This window comes from Wyeomyia smithii, chromosome 2 (genome assembly GCF_029784165.1).
Source record: "Wyeomyia smithii strain HCP4-BCI-WySm-NY-G18 chromosome 2, ASM2978416v1, whole genome shotgun sequence".
Taxonomy (NCBI): domain Eukaryota; kingdom Metazoa; phylum Arthropoda; class Insecta; order Diptera; family Culicidae; genus Wyeomyia; species Wyeomyia smithii.
In genome coordinates this window covers 214,290,879-214,312,021 of record NC_073695.1, presented here as the reverse complement: position 1 = coordinate 214,312,021, position 21,143 = coordinate 214,290,879, and the positions used below count along the sequence as shown (strand labels likewise).

The 21,143-nt window shown below is 35.5% G+C and overlaps 1 protein-coding gene across 6 annotated transcripts in view; it reads left to right on the top strand.

The window, feature by feature from the left end:
* The first annotated feature begins 1,396 nt into the window (after positions 1 to 1,396).
* Positions 1,397 to 21,143, top strand: part of LOC129724693 (protein Teyrha-meyrha) — a 58,031-nt gene continuing 38,284 nt past the window's right edge. The window contains exons 1-4 of one of the 6 annotated variants that reach the window (XM_055679805.1): positions 1,397 to 2,190; positions 18,073 to 18,303; positions 18,362 to 18,560; positions 19,617 to 19,655. In XM_055679805.1, coding sequence (XP_055535780.1) covers positions 2,074 to 2,190; positions 18,073 to 18,303; positions 18,362 to 18,560; positions 19,617 to 19,655 — 586 coding nt within the window. In that variant the 5' untranslated portion in view covers positions 1,397 to 2,073. The remainder of the gene's footprint in view (positions 2,191 to 18,072; positions 18,304 to 18,361; positions 18,561 to 19,616; positions 19,656 to 21,143) is intronic. The other 5 variants (XR_008727941.1, XM_055679806.1, XM_055679804.1 and 2 more) reach the window with 5 other exon arrangements.

The window sequence follows — 21,143 nt, the reverse complement described above, 5'->3', positions numbered from 1 at the left end:
CGCGCAACACAAAACGATCGCTTCGAAATGAACCGAGCCCTATATAAGCAGCCATTACAGCTTTTTTCCAATACCGTCAGTATACCAGTGACAGGAACCAGTGAAAAATGAGCTTTCCACAAAATTAAAAACTTTATATAACCGCTATCCGCAGCGAGCAGTGAGTGAAAGGAGCAGCAGCGCTGTGTAGTCGCTGGGTTTTTGGGAGTTCCAAACTGCAACAGTCGGCAGTACCTACTGCTAGCATAGAAAATAATTCACATGTACTTTGTCAAACCCGTGCGCTCTAGAGTGAGTTTCCCAGGGATATATAAAAACTCGTTTGCTTCCGAGAGAAGAAAACACCCATCCGAAGTTAGATGGTGCACACTGTGCGAGCACTTTCGCTTCTTTGTCTTCCTCGAGAAGTCTTTCCCGGTTGGCTGCAGTGCAATCTATACTCACTAGCCAGATGTACATAAAAGCGGCACACTGTTCTCAAGCTAGTGTTCGGAACAATATTGAAATGTTTTGAATATTTTAAACTTGCGATGAAAATATATATTAATTTATTTATTTATTCAAATCTAGCTTTCATTTATTCGTTTTATTATTTTTAATTTAGTTTTATAAAATCATCTTTTTTTTTGACAACTGGAAATCTGTTTTTACACTTCTATGCTTATATTTGTTTTTTTTTTTTTTTTGTTCTAGCTTGACTTAAAATCAAAGCTATGTATATGGACACATTGCGGTATTCACTTTGAATTAGTATCCTTCACTCATTTGAGTTTCTTGTTATATTTAAAAACTTACTTGCATTCGTATTTGCATAAAAATATACTAAGCAAGAAAGACCTCCATTTCCATACTCGTAGTTAGTATTCCACTGCTAGGAGATCTTCCTCACCTAGTTTTTTGCCTCCTACTCCCCGTTCATCGAAAAAAATCGCGAACTCCAATGGGGTTGAGTTCATATTGGAAGCGACCTAGTTCATAATAACAGTAGTAGTAGCGGTAACAACAGTATCAGTACTACTCAACTGCCAAGCCACGCCCCCAACACGCTTGCGCTTACGCCCGCAGTGGGCCAGGCTATCGATTTTCCACTATGTATGAATACATAACAACAAGCACCACCGTCATGCTGCCTAGAGAGGAAGACAGAGAGAGAAGGAGAGCGTAAACGTAAATGAAACGCAGTGGGTTCTCTCCGACAAGTCACCAACCAGCGTGCAGCTCAGCAACTGTCAAACGATACAGCGTGGAGAGAGTCTCGGTAGTTCGAATATGAACTCCGCGGAACTGGTTTGGATCAACTCGTTCTCGTTGTCCGTCGGCACCAGCCAGACCCAGCCCTTATTTGCCATTACTCTATGCCTCTCACTCGCACAAACGTGTGCTCAGGCGTACTTGATAGCAGCACCTTCTGACGATTGATAGCCTGCATCTGCGTTACAGCCTCAGTACATCTCAGGTGTCAGTTGCGGAAGGACGTTATTGTCGTTTTTACCGTCGCCGCCGCTGCGGTTGCCTTCGCGAGTTAGTTAATTGTGACGACACGACAACGAAAACGGTTCGTACTGTTTTTTTTTTTGTTTAGCACGAGTGACCTCAACACCGCTCCTCCCTCCACTGCAGTGACACACCCGGTAGAAAGGTTTTTTTGGGGTGTGAGTGAGTCTAGTGAAACTCTCGTTTTAGTGAACATTTCAAATGACTACCGTTGGAAAGGGTCCACCGAACTACCATGTAGCGACTAGCGTTAGATTTAGTTCCAGTACACACGCGAGCTAGTGTTATCGACCATGTCCATGTGGGCAGTACGAGACCAGTGCATAAAGTGAGAGTGATTTTTGACTAAGTGATCGTGTTGCTAAACCAATCGAGCTTACTAGTATTACAATAATAAGTCAATTATTACAAGTTTCAGTTCAGTGTAAATCTTGCAGTGTAACGATAATTAAAAAAGCACCATTTATCTGTAACAATCGCGCAGTACAGTTTTAGGTAGTGATTCATGTTGATCGGTGCCCGAGCATCGTTTGTTGTTATTGTTCGTAGCTTTTGAGGCTCCACCCGTGTGCCCGTGCAATGGATAATCCCAGCTATGGAACGTCCCACATGTCTTCGCCTGCCCTAGTGGTGTTCTCCCAGGCCGCTAATGGATTAAGTGATGCTTTGCGAATACAGCGGCCTTTTCAAGGACAAGTATGTGTTTTTTCTACTTCCAAATCATTCTCAATTAAAGAATTGTGCAGTTCATAAAAATGATAGAGACTGTCAACATTATGGATGTGACTCATTGTAACGTATGTGTGAGATTAACACTACTGCCCATTGCATCATAGATCAAAAAGCGATTTACACCGAAGAATTACCATGGGCGAACACCAATATTAAAACAAGTTATAGATAGTATAGATAACTAATTAAATTTTCTTTGTTCCGTAAGACCTAGTGCGTATATTTTCGATCAGTAAATGACTGTGACAACTATGCTACTACATCCATGCCATTTAAAAAGAATTTAGTTGCGTTCGTATATTTTTGTGTTCGTTTAAAAGCTTAGGATTAATTTAATTCATTCATTCATTTAATAATTTAATTCAAGGCTATTTCTACGTTCTATTCCATTGAAACACAAATGGGAATACGGAAACGACAATTAAGCCCACATCCTTAATCGCTCAATACACAATCATTGTTGGATTTTTTTTAAACGCCTTCAGTTACGGCGATCTATGCATTACTATTTTCAGCTTTACACTAGCTGCTGCAACTGAATGTAACAGAAGTTTGCTTCTCACGTTTATCCATTTTTGTTTGTTTTTTTTTCAAGCATTTTATGTGAGATTCTCAAGCTTAATTACAATTGGTTTCCACCGAAACTACAACGTTTTCTTAACAAATGCCTACTGAATCACCGAAAACCATTCACTTGAATAAAAGGTTATTTTTTATTTGAAGTTTTCGGAATATACATTTTTGGACGACCTTTTTCGTAGTTTTTTTCTTGTCAAATGCCACTTTTACGCTCCATATATCTTGGTCTTGATATACCTCAGAGATTTTCCACAAAATACTCGTAGTTTTTTTCGGAAATTTTGCCCCTTCTTTGCATCGCAAGATTTTGCACGAGTTCTTAGTAAGATTTTCTTTCTCAGGAAAAAAAGAAAATTGATTCAAAACTACATCATCATTTACTGCTTTCCAGGCTTCAACTTGTACAATCTTGTCAAGAGGTTTTTCAACTGGTTTTAAATATTTTTAAGCTATGTAAGTTTTTGTTTTCATATTGAATCACTGTCGTAAGCATTCGTAAAAAAATTTGGTCTGAATCTCATTGAATATTCTCTATAACGATAATAGCAAGCAGAACGATTAGATAAAAATGAAGAGAACGAAGTATGGAGAAACACGTTTTGCATAGATTTGAATATTCTTCGCAAACAAACCATTCATAACATGGTGCTAATTCATGGTGCTTGTATTCGTTATATTAGGAAAGGTTATTAAGACTCAATGACACAGATTTCAGCAAAAGTAGATGTGATAGTGCGTATATAAACACTGTGTTTTTGATTTTTGTTGTTCAGATTTGTTTTAGTTCATGTTAGATGGAAAAGTGTTAAGAGACTTCAATCATATGACATTATTACAAGTGCTGAAGTTTTCATTAGTTATAACTTATAAATCACTTCAGTAGTGAATATTCCGGTTCATATCCAGGAACACTAAGAATTTTTGGCAAATCATTCGGAAGCATTATTCGTTTGAAGCTCATACATATTCAGCACGATGCACTGGAGTAGGATATAACCAAATATGGGCAGAAAGTAGAAAGCAGGTTATCCGCTAACAATTGATTGAAGAACCGTGTTGTGAAAAATATGCTTTCAACCCATTGTCGATTCACGTAGCTTCTAAACCACAGGCCTCTAATGCTGTCAAATAAATCAGTTATTACAAAAAAACAATTTTCCTCCCATAATGTTTTTTTTTTCTTATTTACGTTTAGTACAATATATATTATTTTTAATCATTTATCGTGAGTTATTTATTGAAATAAAAGAAATCAACAACCAATTTGTCCGTAATAATTTTCTCCCTAGCCATTTCACGTGATTTTGTTTTTTTGCGTGATCAAGCATTCCAATGAACGTATGGTTTTTGCTGGAGAACCACGGACAAATTAAGAAAAAGTTTATTTTCCTAAATATTAAAAAATTTTCGAGCCTAAATTCAAAATAACTCGAAAACCGATGTCTTTAGAATGTTAACTACCAAGAGTTTTATGATTCAAAATGACTCTCGGCATCTTTTAAAATTATCAGAATACAAGTATTTTGAAAAATGTTTGAATTAGAATTTTTATAAAAAAAAATTTTAATTCCCTATACGTCATTCTCAGACAGTTTTTCTATACAACCAACGGTTTCTGGTCTACAATGCTTCGAATAAAACCTATGTCAAAAGGCATACGCCTTTTTTAGAATATAACTCATGGGTGTAAAAAATCTCTCCATCTGTGAAAAATGTTCAGTTTGCTAAGCCAAATACGTGTGCAAAGTTTCATTCAAATCAAAAATGGTCAATATTCGACCATAGGTCATTTGGCGCGATTCTGCTCATGTGGTATGGAAAATTATATAGATTGGTATTGTTATATTGGTTGGTTGGCAAATGGTTGGACACGTGTAACTTGAGACCCTAATGTGGTCATTCTCATCTGTCCAGCAACTCCTATCCCAACCTCCACGATGTGCCGACCGGGATACGAGTAACCTTAGCGGAGATCGGATAGCCAACGTCCGGTGAAAACTTTGGTCGTATACTGACAGGGAAGGGGGGTCGTACGCGGCTGTCTTTATGTTAGGGGCGGCATACAACAGCGTCTAACCCGGAGCGGGCGGCTGAATCATAAAATGCTGAAACCCACCAGCTTGCATACCGAAATTTCTCCTTACCACAAACAACGAAAACAGAAATTGTTGTATTACCGACTGATAAGTGTTATGAAGTTTTACCATACTTTGGCTTTTACAGTCTTTTTTTTGATACACGACAATCTAGTCAAATTGCTTAACGAACGTTTCAACCGTGTTGACGGCCTTTTTCAAGGACCGAAACTGAAGGAGTCAAAGGATAATGAAACACCAATATGAAGATTAGTTTACAATCCTGATTTATCAGTCTCTTAAAATTCCTGACATTTTATTCATCGATTACACTGGTAAACACAGGTTTTGCCCTAGAGCTCAAACTGGGAAAAATAAAAAATTATAGCTTTTTAACCATTCCTGGAATTTTGGTCCCCCTAGCGAAGAAAAGTTTTCCAGGGACTTAAATGAGTTTTCCCGTAAGCATACGTAGAACCGACAAACCCGGCGAGCAATTACTATGCAGCCTTTTGTGGCAAGTAAAAGGCACCAAAATTTACTATTAGCTATTATCCTTCTAGGGCATCTTTTTTGAGCTTTTTACAGTGCAATTTTACAATAATTTCATTGATGTGTATTGATGTTTTTATATTTGTTCAAATAATAATAACTATTCTCGTGTTATTTCAATTGCATCATTGTTTCGAACTTTCTAATAATGTTTCGTCCGCAATTGTCATTTACCTTTTCTTTGTTTAGATGTATATGTGTTTTGTTTATCTTTAAACCGTCTCCATTTTTTGTATCTTTTATATTTTCAACAGTTTGGTTTATGTTACTCATATGATTAAACTTATGTTTAAAGACAAGTTACAATATTGTTCATTTAAAATAGCCTGTATTTTTCCTTACACTCTTTTTTTTTTTTTTAATGGGGGGGATTTGGTAGTAGCTCAAGTATTTATGATAAATATTAGTAAATAATGAGTATGTGTGTCCAATCACAAATGGTGACTTCTCAACACTGTTAGAAATTTGTAATTTTAATTGTTAGGATTTGTTTGCTTTCGCAATTAGGACTTATCATTCGTAGGGATTTAAACCTACTTGTCAGAAAAGGGGAAGTAAACTTACAACTAACTTAATTGCTAACTTATTGGCTATAAAGAGAGCTTATCGTAGCAATTGAGGATTGCAACGATTTTTGTCGAAAATTGTTAATAATTTTATTTAACATAGCTTCTAATGGTTCAACACCAGTAAGTCTATGTAATTCGAGTGTACCAAACCAAGGAGGACGCTTCAAAATCATTTTCAGAATTTTATTCTGAATCCTTTGGAGCGTTTTCTTCCTTGTTGAACAGCAACTTGACCAGATCGGTACAGCATAAAGCATTGCTGGTCTAAAAATTTGTTTGTAAATCAAAAGTTTGTTCTTTAAACAAAGTTTAGAATTCCTGTTAATGAGAGGATATAAACATCTCGTATATTTGATGCACTTGGCTTGTATACTCTCAATGTGCTCTTTGATTTTCCTTACACTCCGATTACAAATTTAATCCACTTGTGTTAATATTGTTCCAATGTTTCCAAATCATGTTAATCTCTTTTCATCCATTTTCTTTTCGTTCTAAATAGTATAAATAATATATGTGTATATTAAAACGATCCACATACTTCTTATCATATGTGAAAGTCATCATTTATGTCCAATTTTTAACTTTTCGCTTACTTCTGTCGATTTGCATATCATACACTTTTGCCTTTCATCAAATTTTTTCAGGGTGATTGGTTCCTTGTTGGAAGTATTTCAGAGGCTGATGGAAGGGCACATTTGATGTTAAAAACTCTTCTACGTATATGCTCTAACGTTAATCTACTCGGTGTTATTCAACTTTCAAGTTTCTTGAATCCATAAAGTTGCTCTAACTTTAAGTGTATAGGTATCACTTAGTGCAGTTCAGGTGTTTCATTCGAAAGCTGATAAAATTTTCTACCAGATTTATTTGTAACATGTCCAAATATTCAAAAGTAGTACTGTTTCAATCCTATTTTGATGTTTTCTCACAAAAAACGTAGAGTATTATATTTTCAGCTCCAATAAAACGTTTTTAATAGCTTAACAATTCGTTCTTTGACACCAACACTCTATCTGCTTCAGTTTTTAATTTTAGTGCAGCATGATTGATGGTTTGATTGCCAGTTTTATGTTAACACTGGTTCTTCACCAAACGTGCTTCATTGAAATTGTAATTTCATAAAAACTCTATTGTCGAATTTGTCCTTTTTGTTGTATTCTGTGGTACAACAATGTTACTCCCTACTAAATTTCTGTTATTCAATATGGCAAAAACATAACTTATTCCACCTGTTCTAGCATAGTTAAGAAAGACTAATGCTTGTTTATGTGAAACTGTGGAACTCATAGATTTAATTATTTTCAAACCAATGTTCTATAAACACAAAACTGTTGGCAATTTGAGTTTTGAATAGACCTTCTTTATAAACTGTTCGAATAATACGTAATTCTTGCTCCAAAATCAATGAATTACGCTTTTAACGATTCATTTTTCATAAAATTATGGTACAAGTAAACTGTAGCAAATATGACACTTGGCTGCCCTATCCAGAATACTACAAGGTATACAGCCCTAGGGGTTGTATGAAATGGTGATGTAGGACAAATGTATATATTGATCATAGCTCTTGTTTGACATATTTCACTACACCTGTTATACACCGTGTACCTCCAACAGTTATAAGGACTTCACTTGCTAACGTGTTAAGAACGAGAATGAAGTTGAATTTTCTACACGCAGTTTTTGTATCGAGTTGAGCGTAGATTTTGGCAATGTGGGCGGAGCGACGCAGACTCGAGAATGAGAAACTAAACAAAACACTTTGCTGAGTCAAAATATGTTGGGAATGAAATTTATTCCGTCCATGGGCAAGGCAATAGCGAGGAAAGCATATGGAAAAGCTCGACCTTGGAACTTTTCACCTATTTTCACCATTAAGCAGTGAAGCAACAATTTTAATCATAGCATATCATAGCATAGTATAAACAGTTGCACAACTTCGTGGTTGGTACTAGCAACAATACTCTGTTTACGAGGACAAATTACTTTCGTTCCTGAGCAGCAACATGAAATTTGGGATCTAATTAAATGTTACTAAACAAAGATCAGATGTCTCCAGAGAACAGTTACCGCCCTGGCCCCCGCCCTTGCAACTGTTGGGGAACGGGAAAGGAATGTTAGTCCAACATTTACTTAAGAGAGCCGCAGGGAACTCTACGTGCTCTCATAAATGTTACATGAGATTTTAGCAGGGGAAATTTTAGTAGGAAAGGACGTTGCAGGTCGATAATTGATTATATTATAGGTATGAATTTTGAGAGCTAATAAGATCTGAGGCTGTTGTGATTTACCGACTTTTTAGTTTAAATTGTATTTTATTACTTGAATTTTTAGATTATTTGTATAGCAATTTTACTATTTTATGTTTTGAGGTTAGGGGTGAATGTATACATAGATAGTTTAGTTATACGCGTGAAGCAACAATGTTAATCATTATATCAAACAATTGTTACACATTGTATCTACTATATAAAAATGGAATTCCGTAACGCTTGATCTTATTGATATTATTCCATCAGTCTCTGAGGTGTACAGTAATCATCATCATTTTGACGCGTTCCAAATCAAAAGTAATAAGCGGTGACATGTAGGTTTTTTAACACGAAAATGTTTACTGATGTTCTGGAAAGACATTTGAGAAAAAATAATAGGTATCTAATTACTAAAACTTGAGATATTATTCACAAAACTATGTAAAACATGCAAAACTATGACTTTCTGTGCTAAATTTGCCTCTAAATCAAAATTCAAAGCGATGACATGTGATTCTTTTTTCACACTTTAGTGTTAATGTTCAGGAAAGACTTTTGAGGAAAAATAATTAGTATCTGATCACTAAAACTCGAGATATTATTCACAAAACTACGTGAAACATGCAAAATCATGACTTGTATGCTGAATTTACCTCTAAATCAAAACTCGAAGCAGTGATCTGTGATTTTTACTATATAGACCGCTCCGATAATTATAAATACACTTACGATCAACCGTCATTTCAAATAACGTGCAGTATTCAACCAAACGTTGGCTGCGTCCTGTTGTTTACATCCAAAAGAAACAGATGCTGTCATTTTTTCTAACATTTAGTGCGAAATTTTGAAAATGCGTGGCCTTTGTCCCGAGCAAATAAAGCGAATTGTGCACAAATGGGGCACCGTGAGTGGTCTTTCTATAAGAAAATTAGCCAGAGATGAAGGTATAAGTGTCGGAGCAGTTCAAACTGCATTGCGGAAGTATTGTAAAGAGTGCACATTTACTGATTCCCCAAGACGTGGTAGAAAACCCGGGCCTGTTGATCCCACAATGGACAAAAAGGTTGAGAAATACTACAAGCGGCATCCTTCAGTATCAGTACGAGATGTGGCGAGAAAGCTTGGAACCTCGGCGAGTAACGTTATGCGTGCCAAGGGAAGAATTGGTCTGCAGACCCGTCGGAAGCAGAAGCAGCCAAAACGAAATCCAAAACAAGCTGAATCTGTGAAACCGAGAGCTCGGAAGCTTTATGATAAACTTCTGACCAAAAAAATGGGGTGTGTTATCATGGATGACGAAACCTACATAAAACTGGACTATAAGACTCTGCCAGGACCGCAATTTTATACATCACCGAAGGAAAAGGATGTCCCTGGACCAGTGAAAGCCATTTACACCGAAGAATTCGGCTAGAAGGTAATGGTTTGGCAGGCCATTTGTGAATGTGGGAAAATATCTCGTCCATTCATTACAAATGACTACTATATAAAAATGGAATTCCGTAACGCTTGATCTTATTGATATTATTCCATCAGTCTCTGAGGTGTACAGTAATCATCATCATTTTGACGCGTTCCAAATCAAAAGTAATAAGCGGTGACATGTAGGTTTTTTAACACGAAAATGTTTACTGATGTTCAGGAAAGACATTTGAGAAAAAATAATAGGTATCTAATTACTAAAACTTGAGATATTATTCACAAAACTATGTAAAACATGCAAAACTATGACTTTCTGTGCTAAATTTGCCTCTAAATCAAAATTCAAAGCGATGACATGTGATTCTTTTTTCACACTTTAGTGTTAATGTTCAGGAAAGACTTTTGAGGAAAAATAATTAGTATCTGATCACTAAAACTCGAGATATTATTCACAAAACTACGTGAAACATGCAAAATCATGACTTGTATGCTGAATTTACCTCTAAATCAAAACTCGAAGCAGTGATCTGTGATTTTTACTATATAGACCGCTCCGATAATTATAAATATACTTACGATCAACCGTCATTTCAAATAACGTGCAGTATTCAACCAGAAGTTGGCTGCGTCCTGTTGTTTACATCCAAAAGAAACAGATGCTGTCATTTTTTCTAACATTTAGTGCGAAATTTTGAAAATGCGTGGCCTTTCTCCCGAGCAAATAAAGCGAATTGTGCACAAATGGGGCACCGTGAGTGGTCTTCCTATAAGAAAATTAGCCAGAGATGAAGGTATAAGTGTCGGAGCAGTTCAAACTGCATTGCAGAAGTATTGTAAAGAGTGCACATTTACTGATTCCCCAAGACGTGGTAGAAAACCCGGGCCTGTTGATCCCACAATGGACAAAAAGGTTGAGAAATACTACAAGCGGCATCCTTCAGTATCAGTACGAGATGTGGCGAGAAAGCTTGGAACCTCGGCGAGTAACGTTATGCGTGCCAAGGGAAGAATTGGTCTGCAGACCCGTCGGAAGCAGAAGCAGCCAAAACGAAATCCAAAACAAGCTGAATCTGTGAAACCGAAAGCTCGGAAGCTTTATGATAAACTTCTGGCCAAAGAAATGGGGTGTGTTATCATGGATGACGAAACCTACATAAAACTGGACTATAAGACTCTGCCAGGACCGCAATTTTATACATCACCGAAGGGAAAGGATGTCCCTGGAGCAGTGAAAGCCATTTACACCGAAGAATTCGGCTAGAAGGTAATGTTTGGCAGGCAATTTGTGAATGTGGGAAAATATCTCGTCCATTCATTACAAATGACACAATGAATGGTAAAATTTACGTGAAAAAGTGTTTGCAGAAAAGGTTGTTACCCATGGTTAAGCAGCATAACAATCCTCCAATCTTTTGGCCCGATCTTGCTTCCTGCCATTACTCTAAGAATGCACTAGGATGGTATAAAACAAAAAATGTCACATGTGTCCCAAAGGAGATGAATCCTCCAAACTGCCCTGAAATTCGCCCTATTGAAACTTTTTGGGCTTTGACCAAGGCAAAGCTGAGGAAATATGTCAGACCAGCGGACAATCTTGAAAAATTTAAAAAAGATTGGCTTAAAGTGGTAAAAATGGTCGGAGAACACACTGTGCAAAAGCTTATGAGTAGTGTTAAGAGAAAAGTTAGAGAACTCGCGTATCCTACGAAAAATAATCCCAACTTGAATTGAAACTGGAAAAAACACTTATTATCTACATTTCAGAATAAAATGACCCGAAAAATCCTGTATTTTTTGTTTTATTCAAGAAAGAAGATGTATTTATAATTTTCGGAACAGTCTGTAATAAAATGTTCGTTGTATTTAGGAAAGATATTTGAGGGAAAAATAACAGGTGTCTGATTATTTGAAATCAAAATATTTTCCACAAAACCACATGAAAAATGCAAAACCATAATTTTTTAGGCTCGATTTGTCTCAAAACAGAATTCAAAGCGATGACACGTGATTTTTTTCAATAAAATGTTCGTTGATATTCAGAAATGACATTCGAGATAAAAAAATAGTTATCTGATAACTGAAAATAGAGATAGTATTCACGAAACTATTTGTCTTTATTTACTATTGTACTCAATTTGTCTCTAAATTTTTTTCTAAATGATTTTTTCCCTTAAAAATGTTTGTTTATGTTCAGGAAAGACTTTTGAGTAAAAATAACAGATTTTTGATTACTGAAAATTGAGATGTTATTCACAACACTACGTTAAACGAGCAAAACCATGAATATTTGAACTCAATGTGCCTCTAAATCGAAATTCAAAGCTATGATATGTAATTGTTCTTCATTAAAATGTTCAGGAAAGACATTTGAGGAAAAATTATAGGTATCTTATTGCTAAAAGTTGAGATATTACTTTAAAAACTACGTATGTTTGAAGATGATTTTCTGCATAAAGAAAAACACATTAAAATACTCCTTTAAAAATTTATATATATTATACATACATGCAAAATTTTGACTTCGTCTTCGTCTGTAAATTAAATTTTTTTTTTCAATAAAATGTTCGTTGTTCCTTCTACATCTGCAAATATTTCCTTGCAGAAGAATTTATGTTTCAATTTGGTGCGAGTCGAGCAGAAAAAATTACACTTCTGATGATTTCGTAGTTTTGTGAATTGTGACACATTACGGGATTCGAAATACTTTTATACTTTTACCGAAACTTTAATCTTTTTTTTTAATTTCTTTGTAGTTATGTGGATTAAAACGTTAACTTCTTCGTCTGTTCCTTGGACATCAACAAACATTTTCGTTATAAAAATTCACATGTTATCTCTTTAGATATGATTATAGAGAAGAACTAAGCATGCATGGTCACGCTAAATTCTTCTTACTTTGATTGAAGGTGGTAAATTAGTTCCAAACAGCCATCTATATGTGGGTCATCCCATACGAAGTGTACATGCCACTTGACCACGACCATCACAGATTTTGCTCAAAGTTGGGGAAAATATTCATCTACTGTCTCTTTGGAAAAATCCCAATTTTGATGTCGATTGGAATACCCGCCGCTCTGTAGGACCCCCCACATTAATTGCAAAGTCACGCAATTTTTGTCAAAAATCTCTTTTTTCTTTTTCTCACAATTCATAGACGTGAGATGTCGAAAAAATACTGGTGGACGATTTTTGAAAAAAAAACAAACCAAGGAATCCAAAAAAATATAACTTTTGACCAGAAGTGTTACCAGATAAATTATTTTTGTATTTGAAAATTAAATTCACGTTTTTCGGCAAATGCAGCCATTTTTATTTTAAATTTGATAATTTCATCGTATTCCTTGGAAAATTTTACGTAAGAAACAACTATCATCCCGAGGTAATAAGAGCCAATCTCGAGATATAACATTTTTATGAAAATAGTTGTAAATTTCGTAACTATTTTATTTTATAATTTATATACGTAAAATACCCGAAAAATAGTGATAGGTGAGTATTGAAGAAAATAAACCAAGGAATCCAGAAAAAATATTGTTTTTGACCGGAAGTGTTGCCAGATAGATTATTTTTATATTTTAAAACTAAATTTGCATTTCTCGGCAAATGCAGCTAATTTTATTTTAAATTTGATAGTTTCATCGTATTTCCCGGAAAATTTTACGTAAGAAACACTTATCAACCCGAGGTAATATGAGCCAATCTCGAGATATAACATTTTTACGAAAAATGTATTACGAAATTTAAAACTATTTTCGTAAAAATGCTATATCTCGAGATTGGCTCATATTACCACGAGGTGATAAGTGTTTCTTACGTAAAATTTTCCGAGAAATACGATGAAACTATCAAATTCGAAATAAAATTAGCTGCATTTGCCGTAAAATGCTAATTTAGTTTTAAAATACAAAAATAATCTATCTTGCAACACTTCCGGTCAAAAATAATATTCTTTCAGGATTTCTTGGTTTAATTTCTTCAAAATTCACCCATCACTATTTTTCGTGTATCTTACGTCTATAAATTGTAAAGAAAATTAATTACAAAGTCTACAACTTTTCTCGTAAAAATGTTATATCTCGAGATTGGCTCATATTACCTCGGGATGATAGTTGTTTCTTATGTGAAATTTTCCAAGGAACACGATGAAATTATCAAATTCAAAATAAAAATGGCTGCATTTGCCGAAATGTGTGAATTTAGTTTTCAAATACAAAAATAATTTTCCTGGCAACACTTCCTGTCAAAATTTAAATTTTTTTTTTTTTGAATTCTTTGGTTCATTTTCTTTAAAAATCATCTATCAGTATTTTTCGGACATCTTACGTCCATGAATTGTAAGAAAAAGAAAAAAACGATTTTGAACAAAAATGCGTGACTTTGCAACAAACAGGGGGGTCCCACAGAGCGGGGGGTATTTCAATCGACACCAAATTTGGGATTTTTCCAATGTGACAGTAGATGATTAATTCTCCCAACTTTGAACAAAATCTGTGATGGACGTGTCCAAGTTTGTGCTTTTCCGTGGTCACTTCGTATGGAATGACTCATGTGGTTCTTTATGCAGCTTCCCTAGGTCAGATCCATCAAGTAGGAGCAACTACGAAATGTGCGGTCATCAAGCTTAAGCTCTAAATTTTCCAAAAATAATTAAAGATTCATAAAGATTTGAATACACTTTTAAAATAGTAGGTTTAATCTACGGTAAACGCACTGGTTTTGGCCATAATATGAGATGTATGTGAGATAATTGTTCCTCTTCCTTCGAAAAATATGTTACTGAATCAGTTCAACGGGGAAATCGGCACTAACATTGAGTTTAAATAATAAAACTATGTTATTTTGCTTACATATTTTCCAACCACAAAATTTTCTTTGGGCTCTTATTTTGGCTCCTATATTGGTCAATTCGCGAAGAAATTGAAGTCACATCATACCATCTAGATATATTTTATCAGCAGAAAATCCTTGTTATTGAACTAACTAAAAGGCCTTATTGAACTAACTAAACTAAAATATTATATTCACACATAGCTAGCAGTGCGGAGTACTTCGAGTTAGAACTTCATTTAAATTAAATAGGATGTTTAATAACACTGACACGAATTATTTTTATTTTTTTAAGTTTTTCGTAAATGCTCTACTCTTTGCTTTTTTTCACATAAAAACTTCGTATTATTTCCTAACATCAACCTCGTTACAAGAGGACCACTTACTATAGTCACCAGGCTAAGAATCCGAAGCGTTAGTTTTGGCAAATACAATTGAAGCTACAGTTTAGTAAATAACTGAATAAATAGAAATCGGGTTTTTATAGGAAAGAGTAAGACAGAAAACATTCTTATCAAATAGCGGTGCTATAGTAATGCAATCTTTTTTATCTAAAACTAGTTTGGTGATTTCACATATCTTATGTAATATCGTGTAGGTAACAGCTCGAAAAATTACGCGCATTTCATGGTTTGCATAAACGTAAATACGTTACCATGGTTTTGTTTACAGATGGCCAAAATCAGGATTATGGAATTGCATTGATATGTGGCCATGAATGGATCAGTGGACGTTTTTGGAAGCTGTTGGTAATTTTGATATGGCAGAGAAAAGTCATACCAAATGTCTAATTTTTATCCATGTGCAGTAGTAAATGGTGCCTGATGCTAGCAACAAAATTTGTAATAGCAATGGACAAATCTAAACAAAGTTATGGTCTATGAGAAATAGCTTGCAAATACTATCATATTATATCATATTTATTAGCTTAAAGTTTGTAAAAATTTAGTCGAATAAAATCAGCAGTTTCAATGAGAGACTTCGACATAGGAGTAATTTGAGATACTTTTGCATAACTATCGATTTAATTCTAAAATGGCCAAAACTGGTGCTATGGCCAAAAACTGGCGTTTTTATCCTGTATATTTTTTCATGAAAAATCACAAAATCGACAAAAATTAATGACTTAGCAATACAGTGTTGGTAACATTAAGTTTCATCATTTTTTTCAGCCTATAGATAATATTCTTTCAGGATTTCTTGGTTTAATTTCTTCAAAATTCACCCATCACTATTTTTCGTGTATCTTACGTCTATAAATTGTAAAGAAAATTAATTACAAAGTCTACAACTTTTCTCGTAAAAATGTTATATCTCGAGATTGGCTCATATTACCTCGGGATGATAGTTGTTTCTTATGTGAAATTTTCCAAGGAACACGATGAAATTATCAAATTCAAAATAAAAATGGCTGCATTTGCCGAAATGTGTGAATTTAGTTTTCAAATACAAAAATAATTTTCCTGGCAACACTTCCTGTCAAAATTTAAATTTTTTTTTTTTAATTCTTTGGTTCATTTTCTTTAAAAATCATCTATCAGTATTTTTCGGATATCTTACGTCCATGAATTGTAAGAAAAAGAAAAAAACGATTTTGAACAAAAATGCGTGACTTTGCAACAAACAGGGGGGTCCCACAGAGCGGGGGGTATTTCAATCGACACCAAATTTGGGATTTTTCCAATGTGACAGTAGATGATTAATTCTCCCAACTTTGAACAAAATCTGTGATGGACGTGTCCAAGTTTGTGCTTTTCCGTGGTCACTTCGTATGGAATGACTCATGTGGTTCTTTATGCAGCTTCCCTAGGTCAGATCCATCAAGTAGGAGCAACTACGAAATGTGCGGTCATCAAGCTTAAGCTCTAAATTTTCCAAAAATAATTAAAGATTCATAAAGATTTGAATACACTTTTAAAATAGTAGGTTTAATCTACGGTAAACGCACTGGTTTTGGCCATAATATGAGATGTATGTGAGATAATTGTTCCTCTTCCTTCGAAAAATATGTTACTGAATCAGTTCAACGGGGAAATCGGCACTAACATTGAGTTTAAATAATAAAACTATGTTATTTTGCTTACATATTTTCCAACCACAAAATTTTCTTTGGGCTCTTATTTTGGCTCCTATATTGGTCAATTCGCGAAGAAATTGAAGTCACATCATACCATCTAGATATATTTTATCAGCAGAAAATCCTTGTTATTGAACTAACTAAAAGGCCTTATTGAACTAACTAAACTAAAATATTATATTCACACATAGCTAGCAGTGCGGAGTACTTCGAGTTAGAACTTCATTTAAATTAAATAGGATGTTTAATAACACTGACACGAATTATTTTTATTTTTTTAAGTTTTTCGTAAATGCTCTACTCTTTGCTTTTTTTCACATAAAAACTTCGTATTATTTCCTAAAATCAACCTCGTTACAAGAGGACCACTTACTATAGTCACCAGGCTAAGAATCCGAAGCGTTAGTTTTGGCAAATACAATTGAAGCTACAGTTTAGTAAATAACTGAATAAATAGAAATCGGGTTTTTATAGGAAAGAGTAAGACAGAAAACATTCTTATCAAATAGCGGTGCTATAGTAATGCAATCTTTTTTATCTAAAACTAGCTTGGTGATTTCACATATCTTATGTAATATCGTGTAGGTAACAGCTCGAAAAATTACGCGCATTTCATGGTTTGCATAAACGTAAATACGTTACCATGGTTTTGTTTACAGATGGCCAAAATCAGGATTATGGAATTGCATTGATATGTGGCCATGAATGGATCAGTGGACGTTTTTGGAAGCTGTTGGTAATTTTGATATGGCATAGAAAAGTCATACCAAATGTCTAATTTTTATCCATGTGCAGTAGTAAATGGTGCCTGATGCTAGCAACAAAATTTGTAATAGCAATGGACAAATCTAAACAAAGTTATGGTCTATGAGAAATAGCTTGCAAATACTATCATATTATATCATATTTATTAGCTTAAAGTTTGTAAAAATTTAGTCGAATAAAATCAGCAGTTTCAATGAGAGACTTCGACATAGGAGTAATTTGAGATACTTTTGCATAACTATCGATTTAATTCTAAAATGGCCAAAACTGGTGCTATGGCCAAAAACTGGCGTTTCTATCCTGTATATTTTTTCATGAAAAATCACAAAATCGACAAAAATTAATGACTTAGCAATACAGTGTTGGTAACATTAAGTTTCATCATTTTTTTCAGCCTATAGACTGTTGTGAGTCCTTTGAGACCCGTTGCTTGAAAATTGAATCGTTGTCAACAAAGATACCATAAAAACTGCTTCATATGCCATAATATGAAAAAAAGCTCAATGTACAGGTTGTTAAGATGGCGCACAATAGCCCGCTTATGCCCAAACCCCACAATCACTAGGTTGATTTCAAATTGTTTCTATGCATCTTTATTTTCATACATAAAATGTTACCTAACCTTAAAGATAAAAAAAACTTCTAAAGACTGCCATTTTATTTCAAGATTATTTTTTACGTTTGAATATATTTGATCTAATATGTTTTACAATTCTCCCTCTTTCAAGCTACCGGACGCCAAAGACCTGCATCACCTCTCTCTGATGAGCGGTTACGGAGCTCACCTGCTGCACGGCTTCCAGCCACACTTCCTCCACCCGCTGAACCCGGCCGTATCTACGGCCAGCGGTACTAGTCCATTCAGCGGTGGAGGAGCCTTCGTGAAACCGTTCCCCTCGAACCTGCCACTCCCGTCTGCCTTCACGCCTCCCAAGTGTTTGGGTTTCGGAATCGACCAAGTAAGAAATATAGATGACCCCACACACTCCACGGTCAGTTTGCGATAAATGATGTTAGAATATCTTTTCAAAGGGACTTCTATTCGGTGGGAGCAGCGGTTCCGAGTCCTTCCGGACATCAGATTCGTCGAGTCCCGCCTGTACGTCGCTATCCCCTCCAGCGAAAGATGAATCCATGGAGGGACAAACCAGTGAAGAAGGCGACCGGGATCGAATATGCAGCCCGGAAAGAAGTCCGGAAACACCTGGCTTCAGACGTGAGTACCGCTTTACTTTCCTCACTCTACTAAACACATTCGGTAGTTACCAATCAATTAGGTAACATATCGGTTAAACTGTACGGTTTGGTTCTAATAAGTCGGCATAAATCGCTTTAATGTTCTTGTGGCTTTCCATACCGGAATACAGCGCATAGTAAAAGAAAGAAAGTGATAATTAATTTTATTATTATTGTCGAAGCGTGCCACATTTCAATGAAAATCTGTTAGCACCATTTTTCATCCGGCGTGAGTTTCCGGAAAAGAGTCCGCATATGTGACCGCCGGCAAAAGATTCCAGCATGGCTCTTCGAACACACTTCCGCACTTAGGCGAGAAAATTCTCATGCTCTCTGACCTCTGCTGACGGTATCCCGGGGAGCGGCGACGATGAGCAGGAAAGGCAATTTTGTAATGAATTACGATTTTCCGAATCAAATTTCACGCCTCCTCCGCCGGGAATGAGGCTGGGTACGGGAACAGCTTCCAAAAAAAGGGTTTTCCATCACCAGCACCAGTTAGAGAAAGAGCCGAGAGTGCGGTCGTAAATTTCGTACGCCCGCAATCAAACCAGCGGAGATATATCTATTAGAGCATTGTTGAGATGGTTTACTACCGGTTAGTGAAAAGTACTGACGGTGATGGAATTGTCGATAGAGATGGTAAAAATTTTCGAAGATCGAGAAAACTGTCCAGACATACGATATTGTGTTGAGTGTCCAAGAATAAAATGTCCAAGAAATGTTATTTAGCGTAAGATAAAATCATATTTTCCAGCAAAAATTTTGAACTGAATACAAAATTGGCACTTAAAAGGGTCACTAAAATTCATGTCATTAAAAGTTTTCTTTGAGAGAGCAGAGAGATGTCATTTTTACACATTCGCTTATAAATTATAAAATTGGCTCGAGTTTACATAGGTTCGCACTGCTCACTAACACAAGATAAACTATCCAATATTATGGCAATCAAAAGTCTTGAAAATTTATTTTTACTTGATTCAAATGCAAATCAAAATCCAAAGTCATAATTTTGAACTTTTTTATATCTTTCTAGTGGCGGCATACCGTTTGTATCAATGCTTCACTAAACAAGGTAAACTTTTTTCTTCATAAAATTCTCTTGTAAAATTTAAAATAACCTTTCGACAGACAACAGTTTACAAACATGGCAGTTTATGCAATTCTTTTCGAACAAGCCAAGAATTAAACAGAGCAGATTTACAAATTAAACATTAATTCTCATTTTTACTCGCCGTTGTTTCATGTCTTCACCAAACGGAGTTTCCAATGACATGCATTGTTTAAATTAACATTCTCAACCTAATGGATTCTTAACATTTTCCACCACCAATTTCAAAACAATTCCCGCGGTAGAACCCACACCCTCATGCTCTACAGCTCTCCGGAAAACCTTTTGAGGCGGAAATTTACGACCAAACAAGATGCCATATATCTAGGCGATGTATGCATGCGTCCCGCACGATCATGGAACGCGAGGAAAAAACCAAGCAGAATATCTATCATAGAAAGATCACTATGAGATCGCAAGCAGTAGCGATGTATGTAGAGGCAATAAAGTTTACTCAAACATCATTCCCGGAATCCAACGCTGCCATGCTATTATGCTTTGGCCAAATGGTTGCATACCTCTTTTCGACATCGCTTTGTTCGAAACGTCTCCATTGCGACCAACACGAATGGTGATGATGTTTAACAGAATTAGGTTTTTTGAATTTCATACAACCCGACCACAAACTACAGTTCAACATAATCGCCAGGCCAGAAGAAAATCCTGTTAATGTTTCTTTTTCTACTCGAGCCAAGGTGGGGAAAAGTCGCTTCACAAAAGAGCATGCATGCCGGGAACATAAATAAACAGATCGATTTCAAAGGAAAACTACGCTTGAAAACGTGTAATCAATGTGGATACATGTTTGGGAGAATACATTTCTTTTCAATGAAAACAATACGTCAGATACGAGCGGAACATTTGTTTACATAATATCAAGTGCCTGTGCTTTGTTCGCTTCGAAGAGCCATGTCGGTTAATTGGTGTGTACAAACATTGACAGCACCATATTATATTTTCACAAGCCCTACAGATATTTTCTAATTAAAGACATACGGCACAAATTAGCTGGCAATGTTCTCAGATCGAAACCGTTAACCAATTGTTTGCTATTTTACCGGCTACACACTCCCACTACCCAAAGAGAATCGTATTAAGCTATAATTAAGGAGAGAAAAAAATAATCCAAACTTCGTAAATCAGAGTGCACTTACCAGCACCCACGCTGATGATTGTAAACAGTAAATATGACAGAATATTTATAATCGTCAACAGCATATGTTTGCAGCTGGAAATTCCGATTTTGTTTAGATTGCATTGTTTAGAAAACACTTTGAATCTGAATCGATTCTCTGGTACTATCCGGCTCAACGGTCTTGCCTTTGCGCGCTAGTTGAGTAGAGTTGAATTTTTCGGAAGCACCAAACAACTTCCTATTTTTAGATCTTCACCGAAATGTAGGTTCATAATTTGCCTGAGCAAAGTGGAAGTTAATTTTGCTTGCGTTTGAAG